The 14,014-nt window shown below is 46.6% G+C and overlaps 1 protein-coding gene across 2 annotated transcripts; it reads left to right on the top strand.

The window, feature by feature from the left end:
• The first annotated feature begins 9,497 nt into the window (after window positions 1–9,497).
• Window positions 9,498–13,195, top strand: PSMG4 (proteasome assembly chaperone 4). Of its 2 annotated transcripts, none has more exons than XM_044424543.1 (3): window positions 9,498–9,712; window positions 11,949–12,024; window positions 12,995–13,195. In XM_044424543.1, the coding sequence occupies exons 1-3, from the start codon at window positions 9,503–9,505 to the stop codon at window positions 13,114–13,116; spliced, it is 408 nt and encodes a 135-aa protein (XP_044280478.1). In that variant the 5' UTR covers window positions 9,498–9,502; the 3' UTR covers window positions 13,117–13,195. The 2 variants fall into 2 exon arrangements, with proteins under 2 accessions (XP_044280478.1, XP_044280479.1); XM_044424544.1 differs by lacking the exon at window positions 12,995–13,195 and adding an exon at window positions 12,370–12,967.
• The last annotated feature ends 819 nt before the right edge of the window (window positions 13,196–14,014 follow it).

Here is a 14,014-nt window from a genome sequence, read left to right on the forward strand (position 1 = left end):
TGATGCAGCCCGGGCGCCCCTCGGAGCGGCTCGCGCCCCGCCGGTGGAATTGCCAGCGGCACTTCAGGATCACGGCTGACATGAGCCTCGGAGCATCAAGCTCTTGACCGAGGACAGGGCATTTCTCTCTCCTCCTCGGTGACTTCGCCAGTTCTTGGGGTGCTTGGAGGAGACGAAGGAGGCGACAAAGGCAGAAGCGATGAAACGGCTGACTCGGTCAGAACTAGAGGCCAGGATCCTCACAAAACATTTTAACATGGGGGGGGGGATCTGGAAAAGAGGGCAAAGAAAACCAGAAAACCCCTTCTCATGCAAAGTGCAGTCTGCTAAAGAATCTTGAATCAATGACCTCTTTCGTGTGCTACAGCCAAATACGACCATTTCTTTTTTCATTTTGGTCTTAAAAAAAGCAGCACACAAGACAAAAGTAGTTCTTACACATTCTAGGGCTGGGGGGGGGGGGGGCGCACTACGCACTACGACTAGTGAAAGGCGGATTCTTGCCAGAGAAAAAAGAGGCGAAAGAGAGAGGCTTTCAAGTGCAGAACAGATTTTACCCGGAGTGGAGAGTTTTACACCTCGGTTAGCAAAAACAATTATTTGGGGCTGTTTCAGAGGATTAGAGACCTGTGTGTGTGCGTGTGTGCGCCTCTCTCTGTGTCACTCAGTAAGTACTGTGGCTCAAAGCACGTCTTTCCGCATCCACGCCTTGCACTGGCGCCCCCCAACCCCCACCTCGCTCGCTTTCTTTCTTCTCGTCGGGCTTCTCCGTTAGAAGAGCCATCTCTGGATAATGACGAGGTCGGCCAGTTTTCCACATTCCAGGAGAAAAACGAGGCCGAGTTTCATGCCACGGAGCCAACAGCTGCTTTCGAGAAATAGCACCGCGGGAGGGGTCGCGGGTGACTCAGTAGCGCCGGCGCTGCTGCTGCTGCCGGATCGGGCGGACGGGTCGCCTGCCCTTGCGGGAGGACTGCCACCTCCACCCAGCCAAGCCAAGCCGGAGGGACGCCTGGCTCCTCTGCTGCAGATTTTCCGGCGCTCAAAGCGGGGCGGGGGCTCGCGACCTGATGGGATGGGACGGGACGGGTCGCGCCGGAGTGTGTTCCTCTGAGGGGCTCTCGCGGGGGCGGGGGGCGCGCACGATGCGTCTCGGAGGCGGAGAGTTGAGCAAGGAGTTAACAAAGCACCTGCCGTTAACCGCAGCGGCTGTTAGGCGGCAGCTCCGTGTTCTGCGTGCTCAGCAAACGGAGAGGGGGACCTGGCAAGAAAGCCATTATTTCCCCCCTCACGGGATCTCTTGGTTAAACCACACAGCGCATAAGGGTCCTATGCGTATTCATGTGGAAGACCCACTGAATGCGTTGGGGTTGGTCACAAGCAAGTCCAAGTATCTAGGAATAAGCCCCATTAAACACAGAAAGGTTTACTTTAGAGTAAATATGCATAGGCTGGGGCTGCAGTTGGAGGCTACAACACAGTGGGGCCGACGGGTGCAGCATATGTAAAATTTCATGTTTCCTCACTCCCCCCACCCCACATTTTTCTTTAGTCATTTTAGGATGATTACAATTGCCAGATTTTCAGTTATTTTTTTAATGCAGCAAATCTTCATGGCATTTTTTCCTGGATGCTTCTTTATTCCTTCCACATTCACTGAGCAATTCCCTCTCCCATGCTTCATTTCTGATTCCACTCAATAGTGCCAGCACTGATTATTCAGATCTGTTGGGATGCTCTGCACTTAAGGTGATTTTGCTCCATTATTATATCCACTTTTTCAGTTTAGCTTCTTTCCTTTAGATATATGAAGAAGGGAATGGCATCATTGGCCACAATCCAGTACAGAATTAGACACAATTACATCAATTGAAATAACATTTTCCTACATAGTAAGTGTAACATTTTCTACTTCCACATGAAGAACAATAGGTATATGTTACCAGGCATAATAGAATGCCCATTCTATTTTGCTGGATCCAATCAGGGACGGCATAGTGGCCGTCTTCCCAGCATGTCTACACTCAGAGACACCGGTTGGAGAGATTTAAAAGAGCTTGCAATAAACTAGCAAGCAAACAAATTGGGAAGCTTGTCAGTATGCAGCTTTTCAGCATTCAGTCTACAGTGCAAGGTGTAGTTCACTAAGACTAGCCCTTACCATGTGGCTAGATGTTCAGAATCAGGTATATTATCTTGAGTGTTACTGTGGAGTTCCCAGAAAGCACAGAAGAGCAATCATGTAATTGTGTACGTGATTCTGATGATAAGTGAGTGCAGCTACAATGGCATATTGTATTGGAAAAATGAAATCTAGGACTAGTGTAACTAGTATGCAATTGCCAGGGCATCCTGGATTAGCAGCCTGCAAGAATATATGCTCGGATCCACAGGGAGACGTCTATGTTATGAACACCCAGGAAACCCCTCTGCAGAGACAAACCTTCACAAACAGCGCTATCAGGTAGAGGCACGCCCACCAACTAAAAGCTTTTAGAACATAAGCAGAGTGTTTTATAGGTTTCTAGTTACATACACAGGAACTGGGCAGATGATGAAAAATTAATGGGCACATGATGTATTCATACACACAAAAAAGTGAGAGATCTGCAGAGGGGCATGAGATAATACTGCAGCAAATTATCAGTGATTACAGGATATTGATATGACAATCAGGAAGGCACTTGAATCATTACAGGTCTTGGGTGTAAACTTGAACATACCAGTCAGGTCAGATTGCTGCTGCCAACAGATTAACAGAACAAAAGCCTCAGTGCAATGAAATGCTAACAAAATAGCAAGCATAAATTTGCAACTAAATGTGGCAGCAAGGGGAGAGTCCCAGTGTCTTAAAGGAACAGATGACTGATGACACTCCAGGGACCAAAGGGAGCCTGGCTTGGAATTCTGGTTCTTTCTGAGCAAGAGGAGCAGGGGCACTGCAGGTTTGATTTTATACCACAAAGGCACCTATACACAAACTTTCTGTATAAAGATGTATTTGGATTTTCCCAACACTAAGCAGCAGGGCCCCAGCTAACTTGGGAGCCCCACTTCAGTATACTGTATGTGACTATCCTAGTACCATTGACCCTTGCATGGCTCCCTCTTAAAAGAGAATAAAATGATTGCTCCCATACTTAGCATCCATCCTGCCATTTCCAGACATATGAGAGGGCAGCATGGTAACCGTATTCCATCGCAGGTAGGTCAGTCCTCTTTACTTACAAACTTACAAACACGTGTACAAATAGGACTGCCCCTGTTTCACATAGGGTGAAGCAAAGCGGCAGATGCTGGGGAGCAGGAAGCAACGGCAAGGTGCTGGAGGAGTTCTGTATGTGCTGTGTGCTCCTTAAGTTAGCCTGCCACAGTCTTTGCAGTGGAGGATAGAGTCTGGTTACTAGCACTGACGGAAGAGTCAGCTGCTACTCTGTTTGGCTTTTAATGTGGAATGGGTGCCATCTTGTCCTTTGCCTCAGGCGACAAAATGGCTTGGGCCAGCCATTCCTCCAAAGCACCAGATTCAAGCAGAAAATTTCAAAGGAAAGGCAGAAGGGGAGCAGTGGGTGCTGCATGTTGGTGAGTTCTGAGTTTGTCCTGGTGGATTTTCATGATTTATCCTTTTGGAGGTGTGTGTTTATCTCTAGGATATGGATCCATTTATAGTTGCCCTGCCCAAACCATTCGAATCCCTTTGAAAAGGTGACAACAAGGGCTATGGCTGACCAGTGGCCTCTTTAAAGCTGCATATAAGGGAACAATTCTGAAGCCTTAAGTTAAAAACCTTTCTTTTTAGATGATGGCTGCCCATGTGGTTGTGGCCAACATCTTCAAAGAAGAGGCATTCCCTCAAGTCTCAAAGGGATGGGGAAATAAATGTCTCTCCAAAACAAAACTTGCCATGTGGGTTTTGCTTCACTGATTGTTAGAGATCACTAAATATGAGTCCCCCCAGCTTTGCAATGATGCAGGGTAGATGGCTGTAGAGTTGCCAAACCACCTTTAGGCTGCAAGACTATCTATGATTATATGGGAACAAGTGAGCTTGGTAGAACTTAACTTCTGAGCAGAGGAGTTGAGGATTACACAGTCATAGATGGATTTTCCTAACTGCATTGGGCCCCAGATTGTGCTACTAGATGGGGACCTTTGTCAAAACATGTATCAGGTAACCAGAATTAGACAGAAAGGCATGTAAATGCAAACAGTTGCCTATCAGTTCCAATGTTTTAGCTTACAAAGGAAAAGAAAACCAAATACATTATTAGAGAGAACAAATTAAACAGCAACAACTGCTTTACTCTCCATCTATCTGTTCGGACACACATACTGAAACCATCATGTTTAACAGCACTATTCCCATTATTCTCAGAGACAGCACTCTGTCTTAGCTTATCCCTTCTGTGCATTCTGTGCACAGCTTTTCTAACACTCCAGTTCAATTCCCTGCTAGGAAACAACTGGTCATAGTTCTACATATTTCTATTTTTCCTTCCCTTCTTCTAGGTCCCCTTTGGCTTCCATGGAGACACCCGCCCTCCTTCATTGAAACGCTGCCCACAGCCCTGACGCTCTGTCTGGCCACATATTCAATCAGATTCCACCTTCTGCAGTTTCCAAGGCAACCGACCTAGCCTTGGAAACAAGCTGCATTTATAAAGGGATCACCCCCACCCTGTAACATTTTCAGTTTTTACAATAACATTTCTTTGCTTAAAGCTGAGCAAACAGAAAATAGATTCTGTGTGGTAAGATAATGAAATTGTCTCTCCAGAATTTCTTGCATATCTTGAAACCAAAATGTTTCATGAATTTCCTTGAAGATGATCCACAGAACAGATGCACTTTGTTTCATTTCCCTTGCTATTTATTTGCTTAGCTGCTATCTTCAAATACAGAGCACCAAAATGGATGTGTAAAGTCCACCATCAGCTTCTTCTTCATCAGTCAAAACTGAGACCTGACTCCTGCCTTTCTCAGTTGGAAAGTCACCAAATGTGGCTTCTGATTTAGGTTGTGAAAACATTTAGGCAGCAGTCTTGGTAGAAGACTTATCTGACCTGGAAGTCCCATTGAACTCAGTGGGATTTATGTCTGAATAGACCAGGGCCATCCCTGGCCATTTTGCTGCCTGAAGGAAAGGTCAAGATGCCCCTTCTGCACTCCCAATGTCATGAACATACTCAAGCTGGACTGGCCACTGAGTCTCACCATACTGGCATTAAGACAGTGTTTTCCACTGCACATGAAGACCGTGCAGAGAATCCAAGGGCTCTGTTCTCCACGGAAGGGGAATGAATGTGTGAAGGCTCAGGAGATGTGGTTGTGAGGCCACCATTGCTTCCCCTTATCATTTGTCACCTGAGGCAGCTAACTCACTTCCAGAATGGCACCATTAGAGCATAGTCCCTTCAGTACAATTCCTTAGAAACCCTTACAATAGGGGTACAGAGCCTATGGCCCTCCAAGTGCTGTTGGATTCTCGCTCCATCAGCCCCAGCCAGCATTGGCAATGATCAGGGATGATGGAAGCTATGATCCAACAACATCTGGAAAGTACAGATAACTCAATCCTGTCTTTCAACATTGGTGTAATGTTAACCAGTGGTATTCCTTTACTATTCCATTGCAAATTAGCAATGAGGGATAAAAGCTGTTGAGGCCACCACAGGGGTTCTGGACAGAGGTGATATCTGTACTGAGGGACTTCTCTGTTCAGAGCTTGTTATGTTGGCTAGAACACTATACTAGCTCTCCAATGAAGTTAAAAAGGCATTGGTTCTAGTGGGAGAGAATTTATTGGCCTGAAGTGCCTAATCTTGGAACCTAAGCAGGGTCAGGCCTGCTTGAAATCTGGATGGGTGACTTACAGTGTTGTGAACTGCACAGAGAGCTTCAGCTATGGGCAGTATAGGAATGTCATGTAGTAGTAGTAGTAGTAGTAGTAGTAGTAAAAGTTTAAGGCCATAAAAAGAGCCCTGCTGGACCAGACCAAGAGTCCTTCTAGTCCCATGTTCTGGTCACACAGTGGCCATCCAGCTCTCCATGGGAAACCCACAAGCAAAACATCTGTGCAACTGATCCATTTGACTCTCATCATCTGGAAAGGCCCTCCAAGTGATGCCATGTGCTCCTGAGATCCACTTGACATTTGTTCAGAGCAGAGCATTTGGGGTGGTGGCACCCACTGTGGTGAAATGGGAAGCTGTGGCTTTTAGGAAATCTTCACAGATCATGTCCATTGCTGGGCTTAATGCAGGAATGGTAGAACCACATTGTGATTGGGCTAAGCTAAACACAGTCTATGAGGCCCCAAGGAAAGTTATGGCTGTTGGAAGCTGGGGATTGGGAAATATCTTTGTGTGTGCCAGTTAATTGGGTCTGAAGGAACACAAAATGTGGCTACTGTTACTTAACAAAAAAAAAATCCATTTATCTAGTGTTGCTTAGTGGAGATCAAAACTGGACTCGGCTGCTTATGCAACAGCAACAGAATTGTCTAGGTATTCTTGGGGATGCCAGGTAAAAGAAAAGCCCCTTCCATAGGTTGGACCATCATACCCACTATGTGAAATAATCCTCTCTTAGTCATGCAGCGACATCTTATTTTTAGGTGCAGATTGAAGGTACATCTATTTATGAAAACCTTCCTGGTATCATTTAAGCTACCATATCTTTTATTGGTATGGATTGGTATGTGGTGTAAGGACAGCTTCTGGAAAAAGGAATGGGAGGCTAGAACTGCAGCTGTTATCAACTCTTATCCTATTCAGATTACTCAGAAACAAACCTTACTGACATGACTGGGCAAGTTCCTAGAACCCACCACCACACCCCTTTATTTCCTTACTTAAGTAGGATTTTATTTAATTGCACTTACAGCCTCCATTTGAAATCCATACCTTTTATTTTATAGTGCAGGGGAGGGCTTAACATAAACAGCTTTTATTTTAACCACCTGCTTTTAAGTGGTTAAAATTCAGAACTTAATTCTGAACTAAGAAGTGTTCTAGATAACTTTCAAGCTGGTTCCTTTGTTATCACAATTTGATTATTCCCTGTAACAAGTTAACTTATTGTGATGCCACATGTCAGGGCTGCCTTTGTTTTTGAAAATTCCTCTCTACTCCTACTCAAAACAATGCAGATTGAAGTAGATGGGGTATCTTCTATGTAGTGCCCTGTTTTCCCAGCAAGGCTGCTGGCTTTCTCCTTTGTTGTCAGAGTGGTCGATTTTTCTTACTAGGCATTTTCTGGCACTGCTGGCCAAGCAGTTCCTCTGGGATATTTTGGGCTGGGCATATTTTCTTTCCCTTTTGGTAGTGTCCCTTCCTGTCAATGCACTTCTAGGCTTGATATTCCTTTTGTCACCTTCCTTGCCTAAATGCAGGCAGTTGTGGGGAGCTCCTGCTAAGGATCTGTACAGCCCATGCATTTGCAGAGTTCCATTCCTCCTGCTTCTTCTTCGAGAAGAGTAGATAAATTGGAACAGATGCCCATTCATGTTTGTATCTCCCTTATTCTGAATTGGTGCTCGGAATCCTGTGGTAATAGAGGGACCGCAAGGAGATCAAACTGGTCAGTCCTAGAGGAGATCAACCCTGACTGCTCTTTAGAAGGCCAGATCCTGAAGATGAAACTCAAATACTTTGGCCACCTAATGAGAACGAAGGACTCCCTGGAGAAGAGCCTAATGCTGGGAACAATAGATGGCAAAAGAAGAAGGGGACAGCAGAGAATGAGGTGGCTAGATGGAGTCACTGAGGCAGTTGGTGTGAGCTTAAGTGGACTCTGGGGGATGATGGAGGACAGGAAGGCCTGGAGGAATGTTGTCCAAAGGGTCGCAATGGGTCAGACATGACTTTGCTACTAGCAAAACCTCCCATTTTTCATTGAGGAGACAGCTTCATCACAGGGATTAACCTAGGGAACAATACAGGTCTGGATTAGGATTGTCTAGCGCAGGGGTCGGCAACCTTTAACACTCAAAGAGCCATTTGGACCTGTTTCCCACAGAAAACACCAGGAGACACAAAACTCTTTTGACCTCTAAAATGAAAATAATACTGCATATATCATTTTTTACCTTTATGCTATTTATAAAAAAACTGTAGTGTGTTGCATTTATGAAACAGATCGGGGGCTGTGCCGTGCTGGCGTGGGTCGCAGTTCAGGGAGGGCTGTGACGCGTATTTTGAGCGACGGAGCCGCAGCAGAGGGATTCAAGAGCTATGTGTGGCGCCGGACCTGCGGGTTGCCGACCCCTGGTCTAGGGAATGCTGGGAATTATATGCCTTTTTTCTGCCTAAACCTGCAGAGGACTCCTGCTTTAAATGGTTTAGGGTGAAATCCTACACAGGTTTCAAAGGCCTACAACTCCCACACACAAGGAGCTGTAGTCCTTTTTAAAAAAACTGTATATAAAGCTTTAATCTTTTATTAGAGTAATAAACACAGTTGATGCTTAGAGCCTCTTGGCTGCATGCAGCCTCCTTCACAGCGACTGCCAAGTTCTTCTTTCCACGTTGCCTCTAGGACAGCCTTCCCCAGACTTCTAGACATGTTAGGACTGCAACACCCAGAATTCCCATTCAACGGCCCTGCTGCTTGGGAATTCTGGGAGTTGCAGTCCAAATGCCTCCGAAGGCCCTTTCTTACAGAGAATTACAAATATTAGCCCAATCATTCTAATGAGACAGTCACCTTGCGTGTCATTAGCTGTCCAGATAAGAATCTAGTTGTTATATCCATCTTCATGCCACCAAGTCCACCTGTACCTCTACAGTGCTGGATCAAGAGCACCCCCAAAGCTACAATCCTGATCCTTTAAGCCCCTCCAGAAAAGGCTGAACATCACTTGGTCGGGCAGGCTGAGCACCCACCAAAAGCACCTCAGACTTGTCTGGACTGAGTCTAGGTTTCTTCTCTGAATTCTAGTAGCATCTCTTACAGTATTGCCCTATGCAGGCCTAGGGTGCCACTGAATTAAAACGGAAGTTATTTTTACACACAGTCCTGTACTGGCTTGCAGTGAGGATTACAAAGAAAGAGTGAGAAGGCCGTGGGTTAGGTCGAGTTCCCGTAGTCACAAAATGCTGCTGCAGAACACCCGGCGGGAAAATTTACTCCAGTCTGAGTAAAATTCTAAACTCCAACCCTGAAGGCCCGCCTTAACCAGCCTGGCGTTTTCCACAAGTTTTGGACTACCACGTCCGTCACACCCAGGCGGCAGGATAACTGGCCCTAGCGGCCGGCGATGATGGGAATTGTAGTCCAATACACGCACGTGGCGACGTCCCCGAAGTATCATAGCAGAGCGTGGCAAAAGGCAAGAAGAAAGACCCGGAGGCCCCCCCTAAGACGCCATTCGCGGGCGATGTCCAGAAAGGAGGCGCGGGCGGAGGCAAACTGAAAGTGAAAAGCCGCCGCGGCGCTCGGGGATCGCTTGCTCCTGCCTGCTCCAGCCCGTGGCCCGGCGGCAGGAGGCTGAATCGCGGCGATGGAGGCGCAGGGCGGGGACGGCGCCGAGCGGCTCTCGACTCCCGCCATGCCGGCCGAGCGGGCTCGCATCTCGCTGCACAATTTCCACGGCCGCCTGGCCGAGCAGCTGGTGCACTTCCACGCCATGCGCCTGAAGGACTCGCTCTTCCTTTGGATCGGGGACGCACCCCAGTTCGGCAACCTGGCCGTGGCCATGTGCACCCCCCGCGTGAGTTGCGCCTTTACGCGGAATGCAGCGCAGCGCAGCGGTTTCAGCGGGGCCGCCCCCCAGGGAAGTAGGCGTAGGATCGCGGGCATGAGAGCAACAATGCTTTGGATGAGCCCGCTTTCCGGGGACCTGAAGGCTGGGAGACCACCCCTGGCCTAGGATGCCTGTTCCCCTGCAGGGCCTTTTTAAAAGCTCCGCCTGGCGTCGCTTTCTTTTGCAGGGTTGACGATCATTACTCACAGCGCCACTCCGCTGCAGGAAGCCCTTGCTAGTTTCTGGGCGAAATGACTTGCACGGTTCTTCTGAGAGATGCTGGTGTCAGGGTAAAACCAGAGGATACCTTTCTTGCTTCCTTCTAGCCCGTAGGTAGGGAACCTCAAGGCACCAGCCCGACCTTCAGTCTTCCCCAAGTGGCCACACTCCATTTCCCCAACCCCAAATCATTTGATGGCTTCCCTGCTTTTCTGGACCCCCACACCCCTTAAAAAAAAAAAAAAAAAGAGGAAAGGAAAGGTGCTACTGAGGCTTAGTGGCTGGCAATGTGAGCCAGTATCCTGGGGATTTGGATGGTGGTGTTTTGGGGCCAGCTGTTTTGCTTTTGGACCCACCCACCTCTGGACGTGCCCCCCCCCCCCCATGTTCTCTGCTTTCAACCTTTGGGCTGAAAGAGGTTTCCCATCCCTGCTTTAACAAAGAGCCATTTCTTCCTCTTGTTGGGGCTGACCAAATATGAGAACAAGAGCTGCAGAGAGAGCTTCCACAATATTTTCACATAATGTGATAGTTTCACAGTCAGGAAACCTGGGGCACACAATCTCTCACCAGCTTCCTCCGAGCGTTCTCAAATCTCATTATGGGCAAAGTTCAAAGTTATGCATTTGCGTTTTATACATCAGAATTCTAATCTAACATCCAGACTATGTTTCACTCACATCAAGGAAGTTTTACATCCAGAAATTTTACACTGTCAAGTAAGGTGATGAAATATGTGTTTGGGGGCTGGGAAGGTGTCTTGGGTTAGAGTTAGGTTAGATAGGGGATCCTCTGGCCCTGTAGATGTTGGACCACAGCTCCCATAAATTCTGACTATTGGCTACATTTAGTGGGGCCAATGGGAGTTGGAGTCCCTACAGTAGTTAGAGGGCTGCAGGTTGTCTATTCTTGCACTAAGTCCAAAGTCCCTTAATCTACATCAGAGATGTAGGATTGGACCTTTTATCTACCCTAGCTTGGTATTGGCATATCAGGTGCAACCAAAACTTATCTGTGCATCAAACTGCCTGTGCTTCCAGGCAGGTTTACCATGTGGCTCATTTATATATTTTTATGGGAGGGTCCCAATGAAGCCATCTTCATTTTGTAGCCCTCCTGTGTTTTGCAGTCATGCTTTTCTTACCGGAAAAACAATCCACTGGCAAGGAAAGGATGGAATAGCTGCATTCTGTGACTAACATTTGGGCTGCAGTCCTCTGCCCGTGAACCAAGGAGTAAGTCCCATAGGAACCAGTGGGACTTGTTGCTGAGTAGACCAGTGTAGGATTGCACTGTTGACCTCTTCATTCATTTTGTACAGATTTTGCACTGTTGTCCAAACAGTTATCTGCCCTTCTATAATTTTTCAACTTAGACTTCAAGCAATCTTTGGAATAACTGTTCAGTCTAATATTAGTTTGCCATCAACATTTCATCCAAATTAATTCAACAGTGTGGTTCGAAGGGCAAGTATGTGCTGTTAAGGAAAGGGTGTTAGTCTTTTTGTCTGGCCCCTCAGTTTTAGAGTCAATTGTAATTGGGCATGGATAGATCTGAATTCATCTTGGCACAAAAACATAAAAACCGGTCAACTAACAAGTCCCCCCTCATGTAGCCTCAAAACTTGGGACATCTCTCGGTAGATTTGGCTTTCTCCTCCCCTAATATACTTCAGCTTATTCTTATGTGGGGTGCTGAGAGACCCCCATGATCAAGCCCAAAGCTGCATCATTCGCCACTGCTGCTGCAGCAGCATCCACCCTCAAGGCATATGAAGGGGTCATTTTTTCAGCAATGTAGGCAGATATATTACAGGTGTGGCTAACTTTGGAGGAATGGTTGTCTGCAGTAGTCAAAAGTTAGAAGCAACATATTAATTGCTTAGGATGCCAGGGTCAAGAGGAGTTGGCGCATTTCAGCTGTCTGGTTTCCACCAGTCCCTGAAGACAGAGGACCACTCACCAAACCTCTGCTTTGTTTCCAGGACTCCATTCCAGCATCTACCTTACTCACTGGGGATGCCTCTGACACCACCTCCATTTCCTTAGCCCAAAGATTAGGTAAGAGGGAGAGAGAGTGAGAGACTGTGTGTTTTGAGTGTGTGTTTCGACCCAGGCTGAAGAACCACTTCAGCCTATACCCTGAATTCAATTTGGAGAAGCTTTCATGAGGCTACACTCTATTGCTGGGAAGAGCAAAAGGCCAGGCAGGCCAAACTGCCAGTATATTTTAGCTAGGAGCTCTTGCAGAATGAGGCAGAGGTGATGAACAGATGAAAACACCAAATGCGTGGCGGGAAAGGGGTGGGTTCCTTGGGAAAAGCTAGAGTGAGACTCTCTCTGGGCCAGATTTGTCCCCCTGCGGCAGAGTTTCTGCATCACTCTCTAAATGTTTTGACCCTCCAGATGGAAACACTCCGCTGAAAGTAAAAGCCTTTGAGGGCACCTTTCAGCATTACTTTCTGTAACTCCCCAAGCCCAGATGCACCACAAACATCTTGTGAGTACAGTTGCCTTGCCCCACCAAAATGAAAGACAGCTATTCTGACCATTTATCTTTTGCTTCTTCTCTCTTGGAGGAAGGGTTGAGGCACAGCTGTGATGTATCCTGGCAGTGCCTCACCTCTCCCCTCCCTGCCTCTGAAGCGGTTGCTGTGTCAGGCAACACAGAGAGAAACACACTGGCTGCGAGGATGAAGGACAACTGCAGTTCACTTTCCAGTCCTGACCCCAGACACGTTTCTGAGGTCCGAGTTGGGATTCCAGCCTATTTCGTGGCTGACCAGACAGTGTCTAGCAGCCACGGGATTGTGCTCAAAAACATTTTTAATGTTGAAGGATTCCTAGAGTATAAGATTTATCATTTACCCGGATGCCAATAAGGTGTCCATCCCACAGTTGCTAAGCAGTTCCTATAAAGATCCTGTGGACGGTGAATTGGGAATACGTATTTCATTACTTCATTTGCTGTTTAACATCCTGTGTGTCTTTCCTAGAAGGTTGATGACCATCTTTTTTGTTTATGTTTTAGCCAGCAAGACTAAAAAACAGATTTTTGTCAGCTATAATATCCAAAATAAAGACAGCAGTTTCATACTACTGGTAGAAAACCGAATCAAGGAGGAAATGACAACTTTTCCAGAAAAGTTTTAGCTCAGCCTGTTGTTGATTTCTGTATTTTTGTTTGTATGTCCATTTTTTTTCTTTTTTAAAAATAAAGTATGAGATTCCATTTTTTTCTATCTCTGTGTGGGATATTTTGGACAGCAAAATGCATTCAGTTATTGTTCTTGTTTTTATTCTTATTCTCCATTTCATTTCTATACCGCCTTACAGCCAAAGCTCAGTTGACAACAAATCAGTTCAGATCAGATTCTTTGAATTAGTCAGTTGCAAGGAAGAGAATAAATATATGAACTGAAGCTGCAGTTCAAATGCATATTCCATAGCTATTTTGTCTTCCTTCCTAAATGATTTTTTGTGGTAAGGAAATGGGTGGAACACATATTGATTGGGAAGGCACAGGACTGCACAAATTAATTCCAAGCATTTTGACTATTGGTTATGTTAGCAGGGTTTGATGGGAGTAGTTGTCCAGAATGTTAGGACACCAGGTAGGGGAAAGCACTGTAGAGTATTTTGTTGTTAGTCGCAAAGTCGTGTCCGATCCATCGTGACCCCACGGACAACATTCCTCCAGCCTTCCTGTCCTCCATTTCCCGGAGTCCACTTAAGCTCACGCCGACTGCTTCAGTGACTCCATCTAGCCACCTCATCCTCTGCCGTCCCATTCTTCTTTTGCCATCTATTGTTCCCAGCATTAGGCTCTTCTCCAGGGAGTCCTTCCTTCTCATTAGGTGGCCAGAGTATTTGAGTTTCATCTTCAGTATCTGGCCTTCTAAAGAGCAGTCAGGGTTGAACTCCTCTAGGACTGACCGGTTTGATCGCCTTGTGGTCCAAGGGACTCGCAGGAGTCTCCTCCAGCACCACAATTCAAAGACCTCAATCCTTTGGCGCTCAGCCTTCCTTATGGTCCAGCTTTCACAGCCAA

The sequence above is a fragment of the Varanus komodoensis genome, unplaced genomic scaffold, assembly GCF_004798865.1.
Source record: "Varanus komodoensis strain SLA01 unplaced genomic scaffold, ASM479886v1 scaffold14_3, whole genome shotgun sequence".
NCBI classification, from domain to species: domain Eukaryota; kingdom Metazoa; phylum Chordata; class Lepidosauria; order Squamata; family Varanidae; genus Varanus; species Varanus komodoensis.